This window comes from Pholcus phalangioides, unplaced genomic scaffold (assembly GCF_987345545.1).
Source record: "Pholcus phalangioides strain wild (caught in Gottingen) unplaced genomic scaffold, Ppha-v1.0 ptg000010l_1, whole genome shotgun sequence".
Taxonomy (NCBI): domain Eukaryota; kingdom Metazoa; phylum Arthropoda; class Arachnida; order Araneae; family Pholcidae; genus Pholcus; species Pholcus phalangioides.
In genome coordinates this window covers 21,977,218-21,994,864 of record NW_028301603.1, presented here as the reverse complement: position 1 = coordinate 21,994,864, position 17,647 = coordinate 21,977,218, and the positions used below count along the sequence as shown (strand labels likewise).

At 35.0% G+C, this 17,647-nt stretch overlaps 1 protein-coding gene across 1 annotated transcript in view; it reads left to right on the top strand.

Moving 5' to 3' along the window:
- Tbcd (tubulin folding cofactor D) overlaps positions 1-17,164 on the top strand; it is a 35,343-nt gene extending 18,179 nt beyond the window's left edge. Inside the window, exons 7-15 of the mRNA XM_089237909.1 lie at positions 1,207-1,432; positions 2,832-2,975; positions 5,164-5,456; positions 6,926-7,087; positions 7,239-7,439; positions 9,054-9,352; positions 9,466-9,617; positions 14,562-14,757; positions 16,286-17,164. Of these exons, the coding sequence (XP_089094035.1) occupies positions 1,207-1,432; positions 2,832-2,975; positions 5,164-5,456; positions 6,926-7,087; positions 7,239-7,439; positions 9,054-9,352; positions 9,466-9,617; positions 14,562-14,757; positions 16,286-16,882 (2,270 nt within the window). The 3' untranslated portion in view covers positions 16,883-17,164. The remainder of the gene's footprint in view (positions 1-1,206; positions 1,433-2,831; positions 2,976-5,163; positions 5,457-6,925; positions 7,088-7,238; positions 7,440-9,053; positions 9,353-9,465; positions 9,618-14,561; positions 14,758-16,285) is intronic.
- The last annotated feature ends 483 nt before the right edge of the window (positions 17,165-17,647 follow it).

Sequence of the window (17,647 nt, the reverse complement as noted above, 5' to 3'; positions counted from 1 at the left end):
TTACTCAGAAGCCTTCCAGTTTCTTAGGCGTAATGAAATCTGGTTGGAAACCAGACTTTTTGTATTTCTATAGAAAAATAAAAAATAAATCCTTGAATTGTGCTTCGTGAAAGTGAAAAATTGCTTAGTCCTAACAATCCAAAGCTGGTCATGTTTTCTCAACAAAAATACGAGAAATCAGGATTCCAAATACGAGAAATCGTAGATTGCCACTAAACGTGATGCCAAGTATTAAAAAAAGTTGCCAATTATTTCTAAAATTGTTAATGGCGGGAAATTAAGCACTCTGCAAATCAAAATGGATTTGAGTAAATGCTATGGAAAAAAAATTAACATGACAAATATGCATAGACAGACACAGAGGAGAGGGAGTGAAGAGGGTGATTACTTCCATCTTCATTCAGAGTTAAAAAGTTGCATTAGCATGGGTGGGAGGACGTAGGTAGACATTTGCCCCTCCCTCACAAAACACACCTCTCTTAGTGATTCCTACCCCAAATCAAGAGTCTGTATCTGCTTATGCAAATGTATGAGAATATGTTATGTATTAGAATATATTCATGGTTATAATTGTCAAGTTGGCAAAATCATTTCGATCCTTGATTTCAACTAAGAGTAAAAACTTGAGTAGGCGTCATTTAAAATATGGGAAAAATGGGTCATCTTTATAAAAAAAAGTCATATAGTCATCCTATGCAATCCCCTCTCAAAAAAAAACAACCATTTTTCCCTTTTATCTGCATATGTTTTCTTCGGCAGCAAAATATTTCGCAGTGTGACAAACTATTGATTTCTGAAGTCTGGGAATTAGCATCTATGGGATAGTAGAAAGTAGTTTTCAACTAAACATCAAATCAAGGAAATATTTTATTTTCTGGATATGCTGAGGTGAACTCGGAAAGAAAAGTCATCTTGTCTCCGCCGGGACACAAACCCAGGCCTTCTTTCTTTCCGAGTTCACCTCAGCATAATATCCAGAAAATAAAATGTTTCCTTGATATCTTGGGCTGAGAAAAAGCCATCTATCTATCTAAACATCAAATGTTTGAACAAGGCATGCCCATTCATGTGAAAAATACAGTGATAGCATGCTTTCAGTTGGTTTTATAGCAATTAATTTTTTTTGTATCAAAAGCCTGCCTTTTTTTTTTATCTGGAAATATTCTCATTCACACAAATTGTGCTTCTGTTTATTTATCGTTGCAGGTAGAAGAGGGCTGGTTCTTCCCCAGCATTTGTCAAAGGTTATTGGTGTTGTTTGCAAAGCATTGGTCTATGACGAACTGCGTGGAAATTTTTCTGTTGGAGCGCACATCAGAGATGCTGCATGTTATGTTTGTTGGTCTTTTGCCAGGGCATATGACCCTCAAGTATTGAAGCCATACATCAATTGCATAGCAAGTGCTCTTCTCGTCAATACATTGTTTGATAGGTGAGGAATAATTTGTTTTATTTATTTATTTGATCTGAATTTATGTTACAATTTAATGTGCCAACTACAGAAGCATTTAATTCTGTGAATTATAGTGCTAAAAAGAAATTTAAACTTAAGTACTAATATACATGCTTGAAGATTCAGATAATTCAATCATTAATCCAATCATTTATTTGAAATCGCTAATTACTTTATCTGTTTTAATAGTGATGATGTTCATAATGATGCTTTTTGTAGTTTAATGACAGCATCTGTATACATCTTTAAAGGGGGAAAAAAATCAAAATTTATCTGCAGATGTGATTATTCAAAAGATGTATCAATTTATATTAAATATTGAATAAATAAGCGAATTAGAATAAAATAGCAGTTTTTCACTGTAGCAAATGTATTTTGTCTATGAATTTGATAATGGCAATAAAAAATTGAGCTTTTACTTATTACTCTAAGTTAATTATGGTCAACCCAATACAAAATGCAGATACCATATTCTGCACATTTAGAGATTGAAGAAATATGCTGTTGCTTTTGTATAAGAACATCATGTTCAGCTGTGCAATTCTTTGATTTTTCACTCTGCCTATTACAATTTTATACTCACATGATCAAGGATTACAAAAACACTTTACAGCTTACACACATTTGTTTCCATTTAATTTGTCTGATCTATACAAATAAATATGCTTATTACCCAACCTTTTCAATAAACCACAATTTATCACAGCAAAAGATGTAAGATCACTTATAAAATACATGTATTGAAGTAATGTTACCATCCAAACATATACAGTCAAACCTCGTTAATGAGTTACTCTTTTGAGAGCAAAAATATGACAGAGTAAGCAGAGTGACTCGTTAAACGGAGTAAGCCATAGCTGTGTCAATTCCTGCCTGAGGACAATTGGGACTTCCAAAAAGTGACTCGGTAAGCGGAGTGATGTGTTAACTGGGTGACGCACTAACGAGGTTTGACTGTGTAACTACCTTCTTTGTGATTCAAACTATAGTAAGAAAAAGTTCAGGTAGCAAACTTCAAGGTAAAAAAAAAACTATTTTAACAAATTAGCAAAATTACAGCTACACATGCTCTGCAACAAATAAAGGGTTAAATTGAAAGAAAAATTATCCCAGCTTACGTGCAAAAGGGTTTCTGAATTTTGTCTGGAAACTGCTGCAGTAATGAACGTTTAAAGGACCCTTTGCACATATGCAAAGCTACGTATTTTAGGGTTAAAGTTGATTCTTAGAGTGCAAATATTTAAGAATTATCTTCAATCTGTGACTTGAATTTTCCAGTATACTAGTGTTCCTGAATATTTCTTATCGTGCAAGCTAATATGGTAAATTTAATCACCTTAGTTTTTAATCTTGGTGTATAAAAATGTTATTATTTCAGGGAAATAAACTGTCGCAGAGCTGCATCAGCTGCATTTCAAGAAAATGTGGGACGTCAGGGAACTCTTCCACATGGTATTGAAATATTAACTATCGCTGATTATTACAGTGTTGGTTCAAGGAATAATGCATTCCTTCAAATCAGGTAAATAATCTATTTGTTAAGAAGAAAAATAACTTGTTACAGTCAATAGGCCTACTCTATTTTATGAACATTCTTTTTTTTTACAAACTGGTCCTCTGTCCCGAACAGCATGCAGTAGAGAGATAATGTTAAAATCCACTCTATTTTATGAACTTTCATTTCTATCAACTCTATATTTACAAACTTCATTTTTCTTCGGCTATTTTTAATTATTTTTGGTTATTTTATTCTTCCAGCTGCCTCTGAGTTCGTTTTAATCACAAGTAAACATCAATCCAGACATTTTATGTGTCTAAATAAAACAGAGAAAGAGGAAGAAAGGAAGCACCAATTTGTCATCACTAAGATATAGGTGTTTTGTGAACATGTGTTGAGGAGGAGGGTTCAATTGTTGGCGGGAGTGAACATGAATTATAAAAATGCATTGACAATGTAATTCACTCTTTGTTCATTGATTGGATAAACTAATGTTTTTATAAATGGTATGATACATTAGGGGTTATTGATAGGCCATTTTTAAGTCAAGAGTTAATATATTTCAGCCAACTGCTGTTTGTCTACTTTCTTCACAAAGTCAGCAAAAAAAAAAGGATTATATTTGATAGTGGATGAAAAAAAAAAATTTAAAAGAAGTTAATGTGCAAACTCATACAAAGACAGAAATTTACAAAAAGGAAGGGATTCAAAAATCAAATTGAGTCCTCTAATCAAAAATCAGGAAAAAGTAGTTTCTATGACAAGTGGTTCCACTTTTTTCACCATCCTGAAAATATTCCAGAGAAGAGAGATTTGCATGAAATGTTATCCTATGAGGCCATTCAAGTATTACGTAAGCAGATTTTTAGCCATTTTTGACACCCCCCCCTTGTCAGCAAAAGTCAGCAAAACACTGACCCCCCTCCCCCTTGCATAGCTGCCAACTTTTGAAAATGAAAATTTGGGAGATTTTCGCACAAACCCGTATTTTATGCTAAAACTACTCCCTAATAAATACAATAGGGACTTTTCCAAATAAATAGGGATTTTCCAAACATAAAAGTTAAAGTGTAGGGAATAAAATCCCTACTCAAAAAACTGAAGTCAAATTAAAATAAGGATTTTACACACATGGAAGTTAAACTCTTGGGAAAAAGAAGTGAAATTGGAGGTCAAAACTTCAATGATGTAAAAATAAATATTGTGTTCAATCAGAAACGATGTGAACAAACATTCTGCGCGAATGACCCCAAAATCATCGGAAGATGAAGGGGAAAAAAGCGTCAATTTTTGAAGAACACTGGCTTTTTGTGACACTTGCTTGATGTTTTTTTTTTTCATTTCACGAGTGATCATGACCGATGTTTATGTCAGTAACACAAATTGCACAAAAAGGAAAAGTCGGCCCTCTTCTGGAACGTTTGATGAAAGGAAATTCATCGGAATAAGTATCTTTAAAATTGATTAAATATGTTTTTGCATATCAGTATTCATGTTTTGTTATCCCACGTACGTAACTTCAACAAAAGAGGAAGTTTTAACCACATGCTCGCGTCACTATAATCTTCAATTATTATCCAGGATTATTGACTGCTAAGCTATTTCCCTGCACGATAAGACAAACAACTTTCTTGTTACCATCAGAGGGTTTGTAAAACTTCCTTAAAAAGGGAATTTTCCCATTTACGAAGTGTGACGTCATTTCGAAAGGGAAAAAAAAGAGGCTTCATGCCCCACAAGAAATTCCTTGGGGATTGTTTTCATAAGTGGGGATTTTTTTAATGAAGTAGGGAATTTTTAGAGACAATTAGGGAGATTTAAGAACTTTTTGGGAGGTCGAGGGATGAAGCTAAAATTCGGGAGACTTGGCAGCTATGCCCTTGTCATCAAACGTCAGCAAATCCAAACCCCCCCCCCCCGATGCTGACGTAATACTTGAATGACCCCTATATCAATTCTATGGAATCTTCTATTTGCCAAAATGTTGCAATGAAGCAAACAAAAATAAGTGATTTTTTATAAAAATCATCAATAAAAGTGGACCAACTTATTTTTTAATTTCCCATATTTTTTTCGTCTTCCCCATTTATGAACTAATTATCCGTACAAAAAAAAACTAAGTCAGTATAGGTTTTTAAAATGAGCATTGACCATACATTGAATTGTCAAAACTATCAGGCATAAACTTGACAGTTTTTCTTTTATATTTCAGTGCTCATATTGGACAGTTTCCAGAGTACTCTAAAGCACTTATTGACCATTTATTGGAGCATAAAGTGGGACATTGGGATCCTCCAATTCGTGAATTATCAGCCAAAGCATTGCATAATTTAACCTTCACCAATCATTTGTACATATTGTCTGATGTTCTCCCGAAGTTGTTAGAGTGGAGTGTTGGATTAGATTTGAATGCTCGTCACGGAGCTATTTTAGCTCTTGCAGAAATTATTCATGCACTTTCTTTAAATGCTGAGAAAGAAAAGAAAAATCTCTTAGATGTTTTAGGTGAGTGCTTCTATTATTATTGTGTTGAAGCAAACTATATTAGCTCAAAATCCTTCATTATTCTTTCTGCCTGATGAGTCAAACTTAAAAAAATATATATAAAGAGGTGTCCCTTGCTCTACACGATTAATTTGTTCTGAAAAATAATCTTGCATAATATGAAATCCAGTAGAGTGAGTTGAATTTGATAGGAATAAGGGGAGTTCCTTCAGAAGATTAAAAAATAAATTTGCTTATCTCTTTACAACAAACGGAATTTTGGGAATGTATTAATTATTCAAACTTATAAATAAATCTAGTGAGTGTTGTCCTGAATATATGCAAAACTCAATGTACAAACTTTTAGGGGAGGTCGAAAACACAAAAACACAATCATATAGGAATGTATGACCGGAAACCCCAACCTGATCAGCTGGAGGATAAACAAAGATGCAGAAATAACAATCCAATAATGGGTGGAAAAACTCTATTTAGTGATACTTTACACAAGGACAGTACGTGTACACATTAAATTTCACAAGTGCTCAAAGTTCTTACCATCCACAGTGATGCACACTTCACAATGGCGACACATTGATTGTCGAACCCTTTCTAAAATACCCAGCATTTCGTGAACGTTTGCAGCTGTGACTGAGATTCTTGTTATGTGGATGATAAGAGCTTTGAGCACTTGTTGTGAAACTTGATGTGTACACATACTGTCCTCGTGTAAAATATCACTAAATAAAGAGTTTTTCCACCCATTATTAGCTTGTCATTTCTGCATTTTCGTTTATCCTCCAACTAATGAGGATGGGGTTTCCAATCATACATTTCTATGTGATTCTGTTTTGTTTTTGTTTTCTCTACCTCTTCTAAAAGTTTGTACATTGAGTTTTGAATCACCCTGTGTATGTCCTTATATAAGGAATTAAATCGATTACCTTTTTGCTCCAACAATTAAATGACTGATTCTGATGAGCATGGACTGATGATCCTGATATGGTAGGATAATTTTTTTTTAATGAAACAGTTGAGATGCAGCTGGTGAGCAGCATTTGTTGTCTCTTTATAAAATACTTTGATATCAAAGCCAGAGAATTTTTATTATATCCCGACAAATATGATAATTCTGCTCTCATTAAGGTTATTTTCTTTGATTGAAATTTTGATGATATTGTTAGCATGTTACAGAAAGATATTCAGCAGTAAAGTGCTCTAGCAAGTTCATATTGAGCATTTCATTCACATTTGTGTCATCTCCATTCTCAAATCCAAAAAATTCTGTCATTTTAACTATGACATGCCTTTAATTAATCCTGAAAAGGAGCTTACTAATTAAATTTCATTATTTCATAGCAAATTGCCTTTAGTTTCAAGTTCTAAAAAATTTATTTTCATGATACAAATGAAAAATACAGCCTTTTTTGCAAAAAAAATTGTTCACTGCTCTTTTGCATTGCTTTTTTTTACTTGATGTAATATTACAGGTGACTCAGTTGTGACACGAGTGAGAAATATTGTTTTCTTTATGAAGTCAAAGAGATATTTTGGGGGTCTTGGTGGAATTCTCATTCTATGTGCACTGAACATGCTCATCAAAAAGATATCTCTCACCTTAGTCCTTTTTCACGATGATCAAGAATTGATTGGTAAGAATATTTGTTTCAAACTACAATGCAGATTCACTGTCTTGATTCCATTGAAACATCAACTGAGCTACATTATTCTGCCGAAATGTGGCTATGATATGTTTTACCTGTGATTCATTAATCATTCATCAATTTTATTCTGTCTCCATAGCTGGTTGGCAAGAAGTATTGGATATCTCACTGAAACATACTGAAGAATCTGTACGAACTTCTGCCACTGAAGCCATTCCCCATTACTGTTCTTGTTTCATAAAAGAAGGATCACCAGATATTCAGAAGCTGGTCAACGATTATTGCTCACAACTGAAAGCTGATAGAGTTGAGATAAGATGTGGATACGCCTTAGCCTTAGGTCGGGATATATATATTTTTTGTTTCAAATACACACACAAACACAATCAGATAAAAGTACAAAAAACACAGTAACGTCAAAATACAAAGCAATACAATACCGACAAAAAATAATAAAGAGAACAAAAAACAAGGATACACTTTATGACTTGTAAGGATTTTGCAATCCTTCCATCAGGTCTATATGTGATACACAATTTGAAGTTTTTACAATGTAGTAGTGTTAGTTACTATGTTATAAATTGAATATATTGCTTTTTTGATTATATTGATTCAATTTAATATGGAATGTTTTCCATTGAGATTGAATACAGTCAAATTCTGTTATAACAACAACTCTTCTATAACATCAATAATTGACAGCCCCAGCTGATTCTCATAGAGAATAATGTTAATGAACCTTGCTTATGTTATGATGAAAACCCAAAAACGTAAGAGGATATAACAACACTTTTGCTGTAGTTTTTATAGTGTTTTCTCAATAAATTCCTAAAATTGGAGCTCTTAGCATTATTAGCAATGTTTAGCTGATATTCTATTGATACCCAGGGTTGGCAAGTTTTTGCCATAGGGGAAAGAACCACCTCATCAAAAATAGTTTTTGCCATATTTTTGCCAGTGGCGAAAATTGAAAAAATTTTGAACGAGTTTGGAGAATCTTACTTTTACAAAAGTGAAACATTCAAAACTAGTTTTTTTTAACTTCTGGAATCAGCTGTTTTCTTCACAATTAGACAGAAGGGGTGGAAATAGATATCAATAAAAACCACTTCTGCCAAACAGGTTGCTCGTAAACAAATTTATAATAAAACACATTTCTTAATGAAACCCAACAACATGAATGATAACATAGGAGTGCAATGAATTTAGAGCAGTGTGTTTTCTATCTAGCATTTATCCAAGTATCCCCTTGGTCAAGCACAAAATGAACCAAAAACCCAGATTCTATGCCACAGCTGCTTATATCTTGCACAGGAAATCTTTTAAAAACCACTAATATAGGGGATGTAGAAAGAAGGAATAAATTTCACAGTTGTATATCACAGAACTTAGGGTATAGAAGATTTCTGCTTGTCTCATTAGTTGTGATATAGATCATTGAAGTTAGTGCTTGTTGCATTCTCAAGCAAACATTTGACTTGAACAGACGTATTGTTTTTTCATTCCACTGACCAACCAAGATTGAAGATTTGGTACTCAATCCTAGAGGGAAACTGTGTCAGCATGATACTCTTATCCTCTAAAGACGACACCCATAGCATGTCGAAATGCATTAGGAATTTTTAGTATTTCCTGGTATTTGCCTTATTCGTTGATGATTTTTTGAGTATTGTTAGGCAAATTCATCTACCATTTCATTGTGTGAAAAATGCCAACTTCTGTTGTAACACCTTGAATGACAAAATTTCATGAAATCGTCAATGTCATTATAAGATTAACTACACTTGAAATCATTAAAATTTTTTTTTTTATTGATTTCTTTTTCAAATTTTCTTTTTCTTTCAACTTGTTAATTTTTATATTTTTTTTTGGCTTTTAAATCTAAGATGCATGATGCTGCAGAGAGAAAAAGAATGATGAAAAAAACTAAAGATCTTTTTTTTTCTTTTTTCAGGGTCTTTGCCATATTATATGTTGAGACATAATCTATGCAATATTTTAAGTGCCTTAGCAGAGTGTGCAGCACTTGACAAAAAGCATGCAAGTTGGGCAGAAGCTAGACGAGATTCGATCAAAGCGATTTCTCAAGTTACCACTACTGTATTATCATGTATGAATGAAGATAATTTATTTGATACTTTTGATATGGCATCAATCTACAGCTCTTTTTTGATTGCGATGGATGACTACACTGTTGATAGTCGGGGAGAGATTGGAGCAATCGTTCGGGAATCTGCCATGCAGGCTATACAAGTATGTTTTTTTTATTTACCATAGCTGATATTTAAATGTGTTTCATTCAGTTTCAGCATATTTTGTTAAATGGAATTGATCAATGTGAAGGAATAATCTTATGTGTATTTCAGGATGTTACACTCAAAATTTGTTGTCAAAATCCTGATATGCTTCCGAAAGAACTTTTTTCCCAGATTATTCCATGCATTCTGCAGCAGTGTGTTGAAAAAATTGACAGGACACGTTCTGTGGCAGGTTCTACTTTTGCTGCTTTAATCAATAAGTAAGAAATGGTTTGATATTTAAGAAACATATTAGAATATTTCATTCTTTGAACATAACATATATTTCAGAGCCTGAAGATCATTTGACCTTATCTTTATCTGTGAAAAACAAAAGAATTTTTTTCATCATAGAAAAAAATTCCTGTAACAGTCGAATCTCATTAACACAAAACGAAAGAAATTATTTTGCTCTAACTAGAGTTACCAGATGTCTTCCTTATGAAGGACATGGCCTCCTTTGCAGGTTTCCAAAATTATTTTTATTTTCACTCTGAAATCTCTTCTTTGGCATGAGTGTTTGTGTGTTTTCTCCCTACAACTTTACATGCTTTGATCAATCACTGCCTACATTCCCAGAATACAAGAACTGAACAAGAAAAGTTTCCCCCAAGCGGGGCAGATGCTATTGTAACCATGGTCCAGGCAATATCTCTGTTAGATCTAGGCGGTATATTAGTTCAGCTTGTTCCAGGATAAACATGAAAAAGACAGTTTGCAAAACAGGTTTGAAAGAAAATCACAACATCAAACCTGCCAACTCTCCCGATTTAGACGGGAGACTCCGGATTTTTCATCCTTCCTCCCGCTCTTCGGATTTGTTAAAATTTCTCCGGATTTTGGCAGAAAATTAGATTTTACGCGAGCTTTCACATTGTCGTGGCATCAATAATTACCATCGTCGTTAGGGAAAACACCCATAGAGGACAGTCGTAGTCATTTCCATCGAGCAGTTAAAAAGTCTTTTAAATTTTTTCATGAACTTTTTTTTTTTGATCGAGTCTATGAGTGTCGGGGGGGGGGGGGTTGCCCCCCTCGGGAGAATCTCTGGATTTCAAAAGTTGGCACGTCTGCAACATGCATTTTGAGAATACCATTGCTCACCAACAGCCAATGCCATATGCTAAAGTGATTAAAAGCTGGACTGTAATTAGGTTTGGGCAACCCAATTGGGGGGGGGGGGGCTTACGAATAATTTAAATTTATTTTGCATAAGGTTTTCTCTTTTGAGGGGCCCAAAAGAAAAGGTCTGCCCCGGAAAGGGGGGGGTATTACTTCTCCCATTCAGAAATAAATAGAATAGGATGCAAAAAAACGCTGGATGCTAATTTACAAATCGCCTCTGGAAAAAACGCAACTCCCAAAAGAGTAAAAAAATCCCTTCTGAGAGTACAGCAATGAAGCTGACCATATGCTGGAAACAATACATTATAAGTGAAGGGGGGGGGATGAATTGTTGTTCTTTTTAACAGTTCTTTTTTAGTTGAGGAAAAATATTGTGATAGTGTTTTTTTAAACAGTATAATGGGTCGATCTGTTATGGAAATTGCAAAAAATGATGTTATTGAGGGTGGGCATGCAGGTGTCCTCTTTTCTCAGCTTTCGAATCTGGTAACCCTAGTGCACACCAAATTTTTTTATTCAATAGTTTTTTATTTTAAAGCAGGGGCTCTACAAACCCCTTAGAGAGATTTCAGCAGAATATGAGCTTGAGTGAGCAATCGTTGTAAAAACGATGAGTTGATGGTTTCCAAGAGTTCAGAATATTATTTTGTTGAGGAGTCTCTGGCTTCATTTTACTCGCACAGGGGGTCTGTTAACTTCATCTTTATTGGCCTAAAGGTTCTATTTGGAACACTAAAGGTTAAACGTGTTTTAACCTGTTAAAAAAAGTCTTGATGAAACAAAACTTGATTTACTTAAACACCTATGCAGTTTTCACAAAGTTTGACGGTGTCATGTATATATATTTTTTAACTGTATGCATTGAATAGGTATCACATAGAAAGTTCTCAATGTACTTGCTACATAAATTAGACATCTAGCTAATTTATGAAGTGCTTAGACTTTATGCTTTGGTCATAATATTTTACTCTAACTATATTCATCATCTCTGTATAAAAAATGGCTTTTTGCAAAGAATAGCCAATAAAATTAATTTATTACTTGTTAAGAAATAATAAAACAGCTTCCAATCAAGTAGGTGAGACACCTGTAAAATTATATAAATACTGGTTTTGCAACTGTTTACAGGGTGATTCAGAAAAGATGGTCAAGACTTTACATAGTAGGCACCAAACCAAACATTGTCATAGTTCAGAATCAGAAATGAAACATAAATGCGCTATAGCACACTTTTAATGGTGAAATCAATCAGGTGAGACACAAGAAAGACTGAGAAGTTACAAAATGACATTTAATAAACAATAATTATAAGAATGTCTCAACAGAGCAACCACCAACCTAAATGCACATCACAGTGGTGATGGAGGAGGGATTGGCAAACTCTCTTCGACAGATGAGGTATGTCACATACTTTTCAGTATTGCATTCAGGGTTACGAAAACTTGGATAAGGGTTCTTCTTCTTCCCCAGAACATATTTGCATTTTTTGGTTGTTGTCTGCAGCTATAAAATAACTACCAGAACGAGGCTTTCAAGTTTGTGGACAAAGTCACAAACTTGTCGTGAAGTCACTTCCCTTTGCAAAATTCTTCTCCTGCTTCTTTAATAATATCTATTGAAATCCCATCTTCACCTGGACATTTCCCTTTTTTCATATATCTTATAGCCTTGTAAACTTCCTTCAGCACAGAAGTCTACAAGCTTATAAGATGTATGAAAAAAGGGAAATGCCCAGGGTTGAAAATGGGATTTCAATAGAAATCATTAAAGACGCAGGAGAAGAATTTTCCGGTATGCTAGCCGCTTTGTTCACAAATTTGAATGTGCCTGAAGATTGGAATAATGCAATGATGGTGGTTCTTTTACAAAACCCTTTTTTTCACCCTTTTACAAAAAGGGTGAAAAAGAGGATATCAAGAATTATTGACCAATCAGTCTCTTATCAGTAATTTATAAAATCTTCACCAAAGTGCTGACATATAAGCTTGAACCCATAGTGGACGAAGCCCAACCAAAAGAACAAGCAGACTTTTGAAGTGTATTTAGTACAATGGATCACATCCAAAGAATCGGGAAACTCATACACACACACAAGGAACACGAATTACCATTGTGTATGGCCTTCATTGGTTTTGAGAAAGCGTTTGACTCTGTCTTCACATCTGCTGTTGTTAGAGCTCTAGATGTAATTGGGGTAGAGAAGAGACATCAATATCATCAAGAAAATATATGACAAAGCAACTGCAACGATTTGTTTGGATAAAGGAAAAGCAAAGATTAAACTTGGAAAAGGAGTCAGACAGGGTGATACTATCTCACCAAAACTCTTTACCGCTGTTTTATAAGTATTTGGAAAACTGGATTAGAATAAAAAAGGAATTAAAATAAATGGAGAATTTCTCAACATTTGCGTTTTGCCGACGACATTGTTGTTATCAGCAGTAATCCAGACGGACTAGAAGAAATGATACAAGAACTGGCGAAGGCAAGTATTCAAGTGGGCTTGAAAATTAATCTGCAAAAGACTAAAGTTATGTTCAACCCCTTTTAGTTGAAGAGGACAATCTTGCTCAACAACACAGAGATAGAAGTAGTAGAAAGCTATGTATATCTGGGACAAGAAATTACCATGGACAATGGAATCATTAATGAAATAAACAGAAGGATCAGGATTGGTGGAGCACTTTTGGCAAAAACTGTGTAATTGTGAGAGTCACATGCCATTATGCCTGAAAAGAAAAGTGTTTAACAAGTGTGTGCTACCAACACTGACTTATAGAGCTGACACATATACACTCACAAGCAAGACGATACAAAGGCTACAGACAACGCAAAGGAACATGGAAAGATGTATGTTAGGCATCACATCACTGGTATAAGGTATCAAAGGTATATGATATCATGGAAAGATTAAATGTCTAAAATGGAAATGGGCTGGACATATTGCAAGAAGACAGGACAACAGATGGACCACAAGTATTCAAGATTGGTACCCCATGATGTCCAATGTCTGAGAAGACATCCCCACTTGAGATGGATCAACGAGATCAGTAAAGTGGCTGAAAAGTCAACTGAATGGCTAAAGCATCAGGTAGAGCAAAATGGAAAAAATTAGAGGAGAAATTCATTGAGCAGTGGATTGAAAATTGTTGATGATGATGAAAAGCCTTGTAGAGTAGGGTGGGTCACCGTTCTATGGAGATTTTTTTTTTTTTAATTTCTATCCAGCACAGCAAGAAAAGGTTGCCAAATAATGTCTTTAGCTCACATATAAATTTTTTTAAGAATGGGTTATGATCTTCTGCCTCCAGATTAACTACACTGCTCAAAACAATTAGGGGAGCACATGATTTTAACAAAATTACGCAAAGATGTATACCGATAAGTAACATAAAATGAATCATCCATAATTTAAAGCCTAGCAGGAAACGGAAGAAGAAAACTTCATATGCAAATCAAAGTTCATGACGTCAAAAACCAGAAAAAGGAGATAAGGGCAGAAATCGGGATGTTGCAGAAACGTCTGTTTTACTGCCGTAACTGTGAAATTCGATTGCACAGTATTTTTTTTGAGACAAGGTGACTTCAGGATGTCTCAACAACGTGATTTACCGGAATCCATGGCATGGCGTGTTATAGGCAGACTGGAATCCGGGCAAACACAACGTAGTGTCGCGGACGCTGTTGGAGTCGCCAGAAGTGTTGTTGCAAGGCTGTAGAATCGATTCCAAGAAACAGGAAATGTTAGACGTCGACCAGACAAGAGTTTTCATCTTCTTCCCCGTTGGTGACAAAAGCCCACCAAAACATAACCATACCCCCTAGCTGGGCCGACTTGAGGCGGTTATGGGCATTAACCTACTCGGCCGACTTCGGGCGATCTGGGCATTATAGAGTTAAAAAAAATATAAAACTTTTTCATTACACAGTATATACTCACCAATATCAGCTGCCTATGGTGCTGATATTGGTGAGTGTTTCGACAAAAAATTTAATTTTCACATAATGTACATTTTTATATATATATTGTTTTTTAACAGTGAAGCTGTGAAAGTATTCATTGCTTCAGTGGACTCAATTCAGCAAGTATTCCCTACAAGTTTATGTGAGGAATTAAATTGGGCGGCGCCTTCTGATACATTCCATCTGTTCGTGAAGTTATTGTCACTCAAGGAATATACTTACAGCCTCTTGATGGGTTTAATTGTTAGCATTGGAGGTTTGAGTGAATCTTTGGTAAGTGCTTTAATTTTGTATACTTAAATAATTAAAGAAAAATGTTTGATTCTTTTAACAGTTATAATTTTCAAGGAAAGAGGCTTTCTGGATATAATGGGAGGCAAACTTTAAAGAATCTAACACTACCTGTTCGCAATCCAGACAATCCCAAATTTCGGTCAGTTTTCCATAGATATCACAGAATTCAGGATCTGTAAGACAGACCCCTTCATAGAATTTCAGGTCTATACAATGGACTGTTCAGAAAATAGACCTTTCACAAAATTTCAGGTTCAGATCCAGAAAACAGGACTTTCACAGGTCCTTCACATAATATAAATTAATGAACCTATAAATTTGACAAGATTGTTTTACTTTCTATAAAAAAAACATCCTTAGCTCCCCTTGGATGTGATCTTCTCAGACAACAGGTAATGACTGATTCATGGTTCAACTACACCAAAGTATAAGGGGGCCATTCAAATATTACATCAGCAAATTTTCAGCCATTTTTTACCTCTGCCCCCTTGTCATCTCTTCACCTCCTAACACACATTGGTGGGATAGAGATGTACACGGGAGGAGGGCATAGGGGGACGTGTGCCCCACCCAAGCCAGACAATCAAAAATTTATTTTTCTACTGCTAAATTATTTTTGAAAAAAAAAAATTTCAAAAGAAAATACCTTTACATGTTAACATAATCGATTTCTGTCAATTTCAATGCTATTTGAAGACTAAGAACTCAAAATTTCTAAGAAATTCATTGTGACCCACACTCTAATACATCTTTGGCCCACAGACCAAATGTGGCACGTTACCTCAAACCTAATTTTGTAAAAATGAACTAAGTGATAAACTAAGATTACTTGAGCTACGATTTACAGATCGCTCAGGTGACCCGCGACACAGTTCCAGAACACTTAAACGATCCATGGCACATTTGGAGATCCCTTGAGTGACATGTGGCACAGTTTTAAAGAACTTAAGCAACCCCCAGTGTGGCTCTACATCACTCAAGTTACCTGCGGCACATTCCCAGATTACTTGAGTGATCTGCGGCATAATTACGGATCGCTTGAGTGTCGCGCGGCACAATTCCAGAGCACTTAAGCAGCTCGGACACATTTCCAGATCACTTGGATCCGAGAAACATTTAGACTGCTAAAGTGGCTCTCTGTAGGGGATTTTACAATTGGAAGAATGTTGGTTCAGGTGCTCCCAGCTAAAGGTTTTCTAATTTTTGGCGCACCAAGTAAGATGCCATTAAGAATTTATTTTTTATAAAGGGTGGTTGATGACGTAATCATCTAAACCCCCCTCAGCAAATCAGAAACCCCTCCCCGGATGTAATACTCGAATGACCCCTAACAGCCTGGAAAGATCTCTCATTTCATATAAAATACTGGTTTATGCCAGCTATATTCGTAAAATTTCAATTACCTTCATGTTAATTTTTTTAAATATCTTAAAATGATTAAAATGTAATGTTAAAACATATCAATATTTACATATGTTATTCTGATAACTGTTCTCTCGATTTGCAGGTGAAATATTCCCGCTCAGCTTTGATCATGTATCTTACCTCTCTTGCTGAAGACGATCCATTACAAGTTCACATTGCGTCCAGCCTGCTTAATATTTTGAAAAATAACTTGAAAAACGACAGAATTTTGATCTCTTTTTTCAAAACAATCGACTATCTTTTCACTTCTGGCGTGACTTTCTGTGTAGACTGCGAAGGTGAATCCTTTCACAAGCAAATGATAGACTTGGTGTGGCAGTCGTCGTCTAAATCGGGAGATCCTCAAAAGCTCTTTGCTGCCATAAATGTACTGTGCAGCCTCCTTCAATTAGATGAATCAAATTATAAGCAAATAATTTCCAAACTCTCTATATTTTTGTGTCACCGGTTTCCCAGAGTACGTGTCGTGACTGCAAGCAAAATATATGAGACATTCATTTCTTGCGAGGGAGATATTTTCGTTGACGATAATATGGATGAAATTCTGTCTCTGCTCAGTGAAACGGATTGGAATCAAGCCGTCGATGTTCTACGTCCAATCAGAAATTCATTTTGCCAGAAACTGAATGTTCCTGTTCCGACACTTAAACAAAAGCTAGCTCAGGACAACAGCAAGTGATTTTTGATGTCCGAAATAGGAAATTCTTTCAATTTATGAGCTTTTCTTGGTTAACTGAATGATTTCGAGCTGTATATTCTGCACATATGTTTTCATATAAAACACTGCTTCTAATATTTTTGCTAATAATGTTTCATGTTGTTAGTTCACAGAAACCATCAGCTGTATTTTTTCACTTTACTCATATGCAATGGATATGCTGATTTTGCACCATAGAAATTTTTCAAAAAGTATGGTGTTTGACCTTAATTTTATCATGAATAAAGTAATTTTTTTCTTGTACCTACTAAATCTTTGCAATTAATCCCCTTGTGTAGTTTAGATCAGTGTTCTTCACCCGCTGGTATATTTCTCCCAATTTATAAAGCTGATAAATATTTTTAGTACAAGATGTACAGAATACTTGCTATATGTAGAGATGCTGATTTTTTGAAAGAGAAATTCATCTCTGCCTCCATGGGGACTCGAATCCCAGTCTCCATTCTGTCTGGCATACAATAGACAGAGGGAAGGCAAAGATGAATTTTTATTCCCAAAAAAATCAGCATATCTACATATAGCCAGTTTTCTGTATATCTTGTGTTAACAAGTGTAGAGGACATCTTTCTCTACATAAATAATTTTAGGTTTAATATAAATATTGTATCGCACACCAACTCTGGTGTGCCATGTCGCCATGCAGCAATTTACTATCAAGCGAGTTGAGTTGGAAATGAAGGTGCCATCTATCATGGTCCCCTTAGATTTGGCAGGAAAAGACTTATC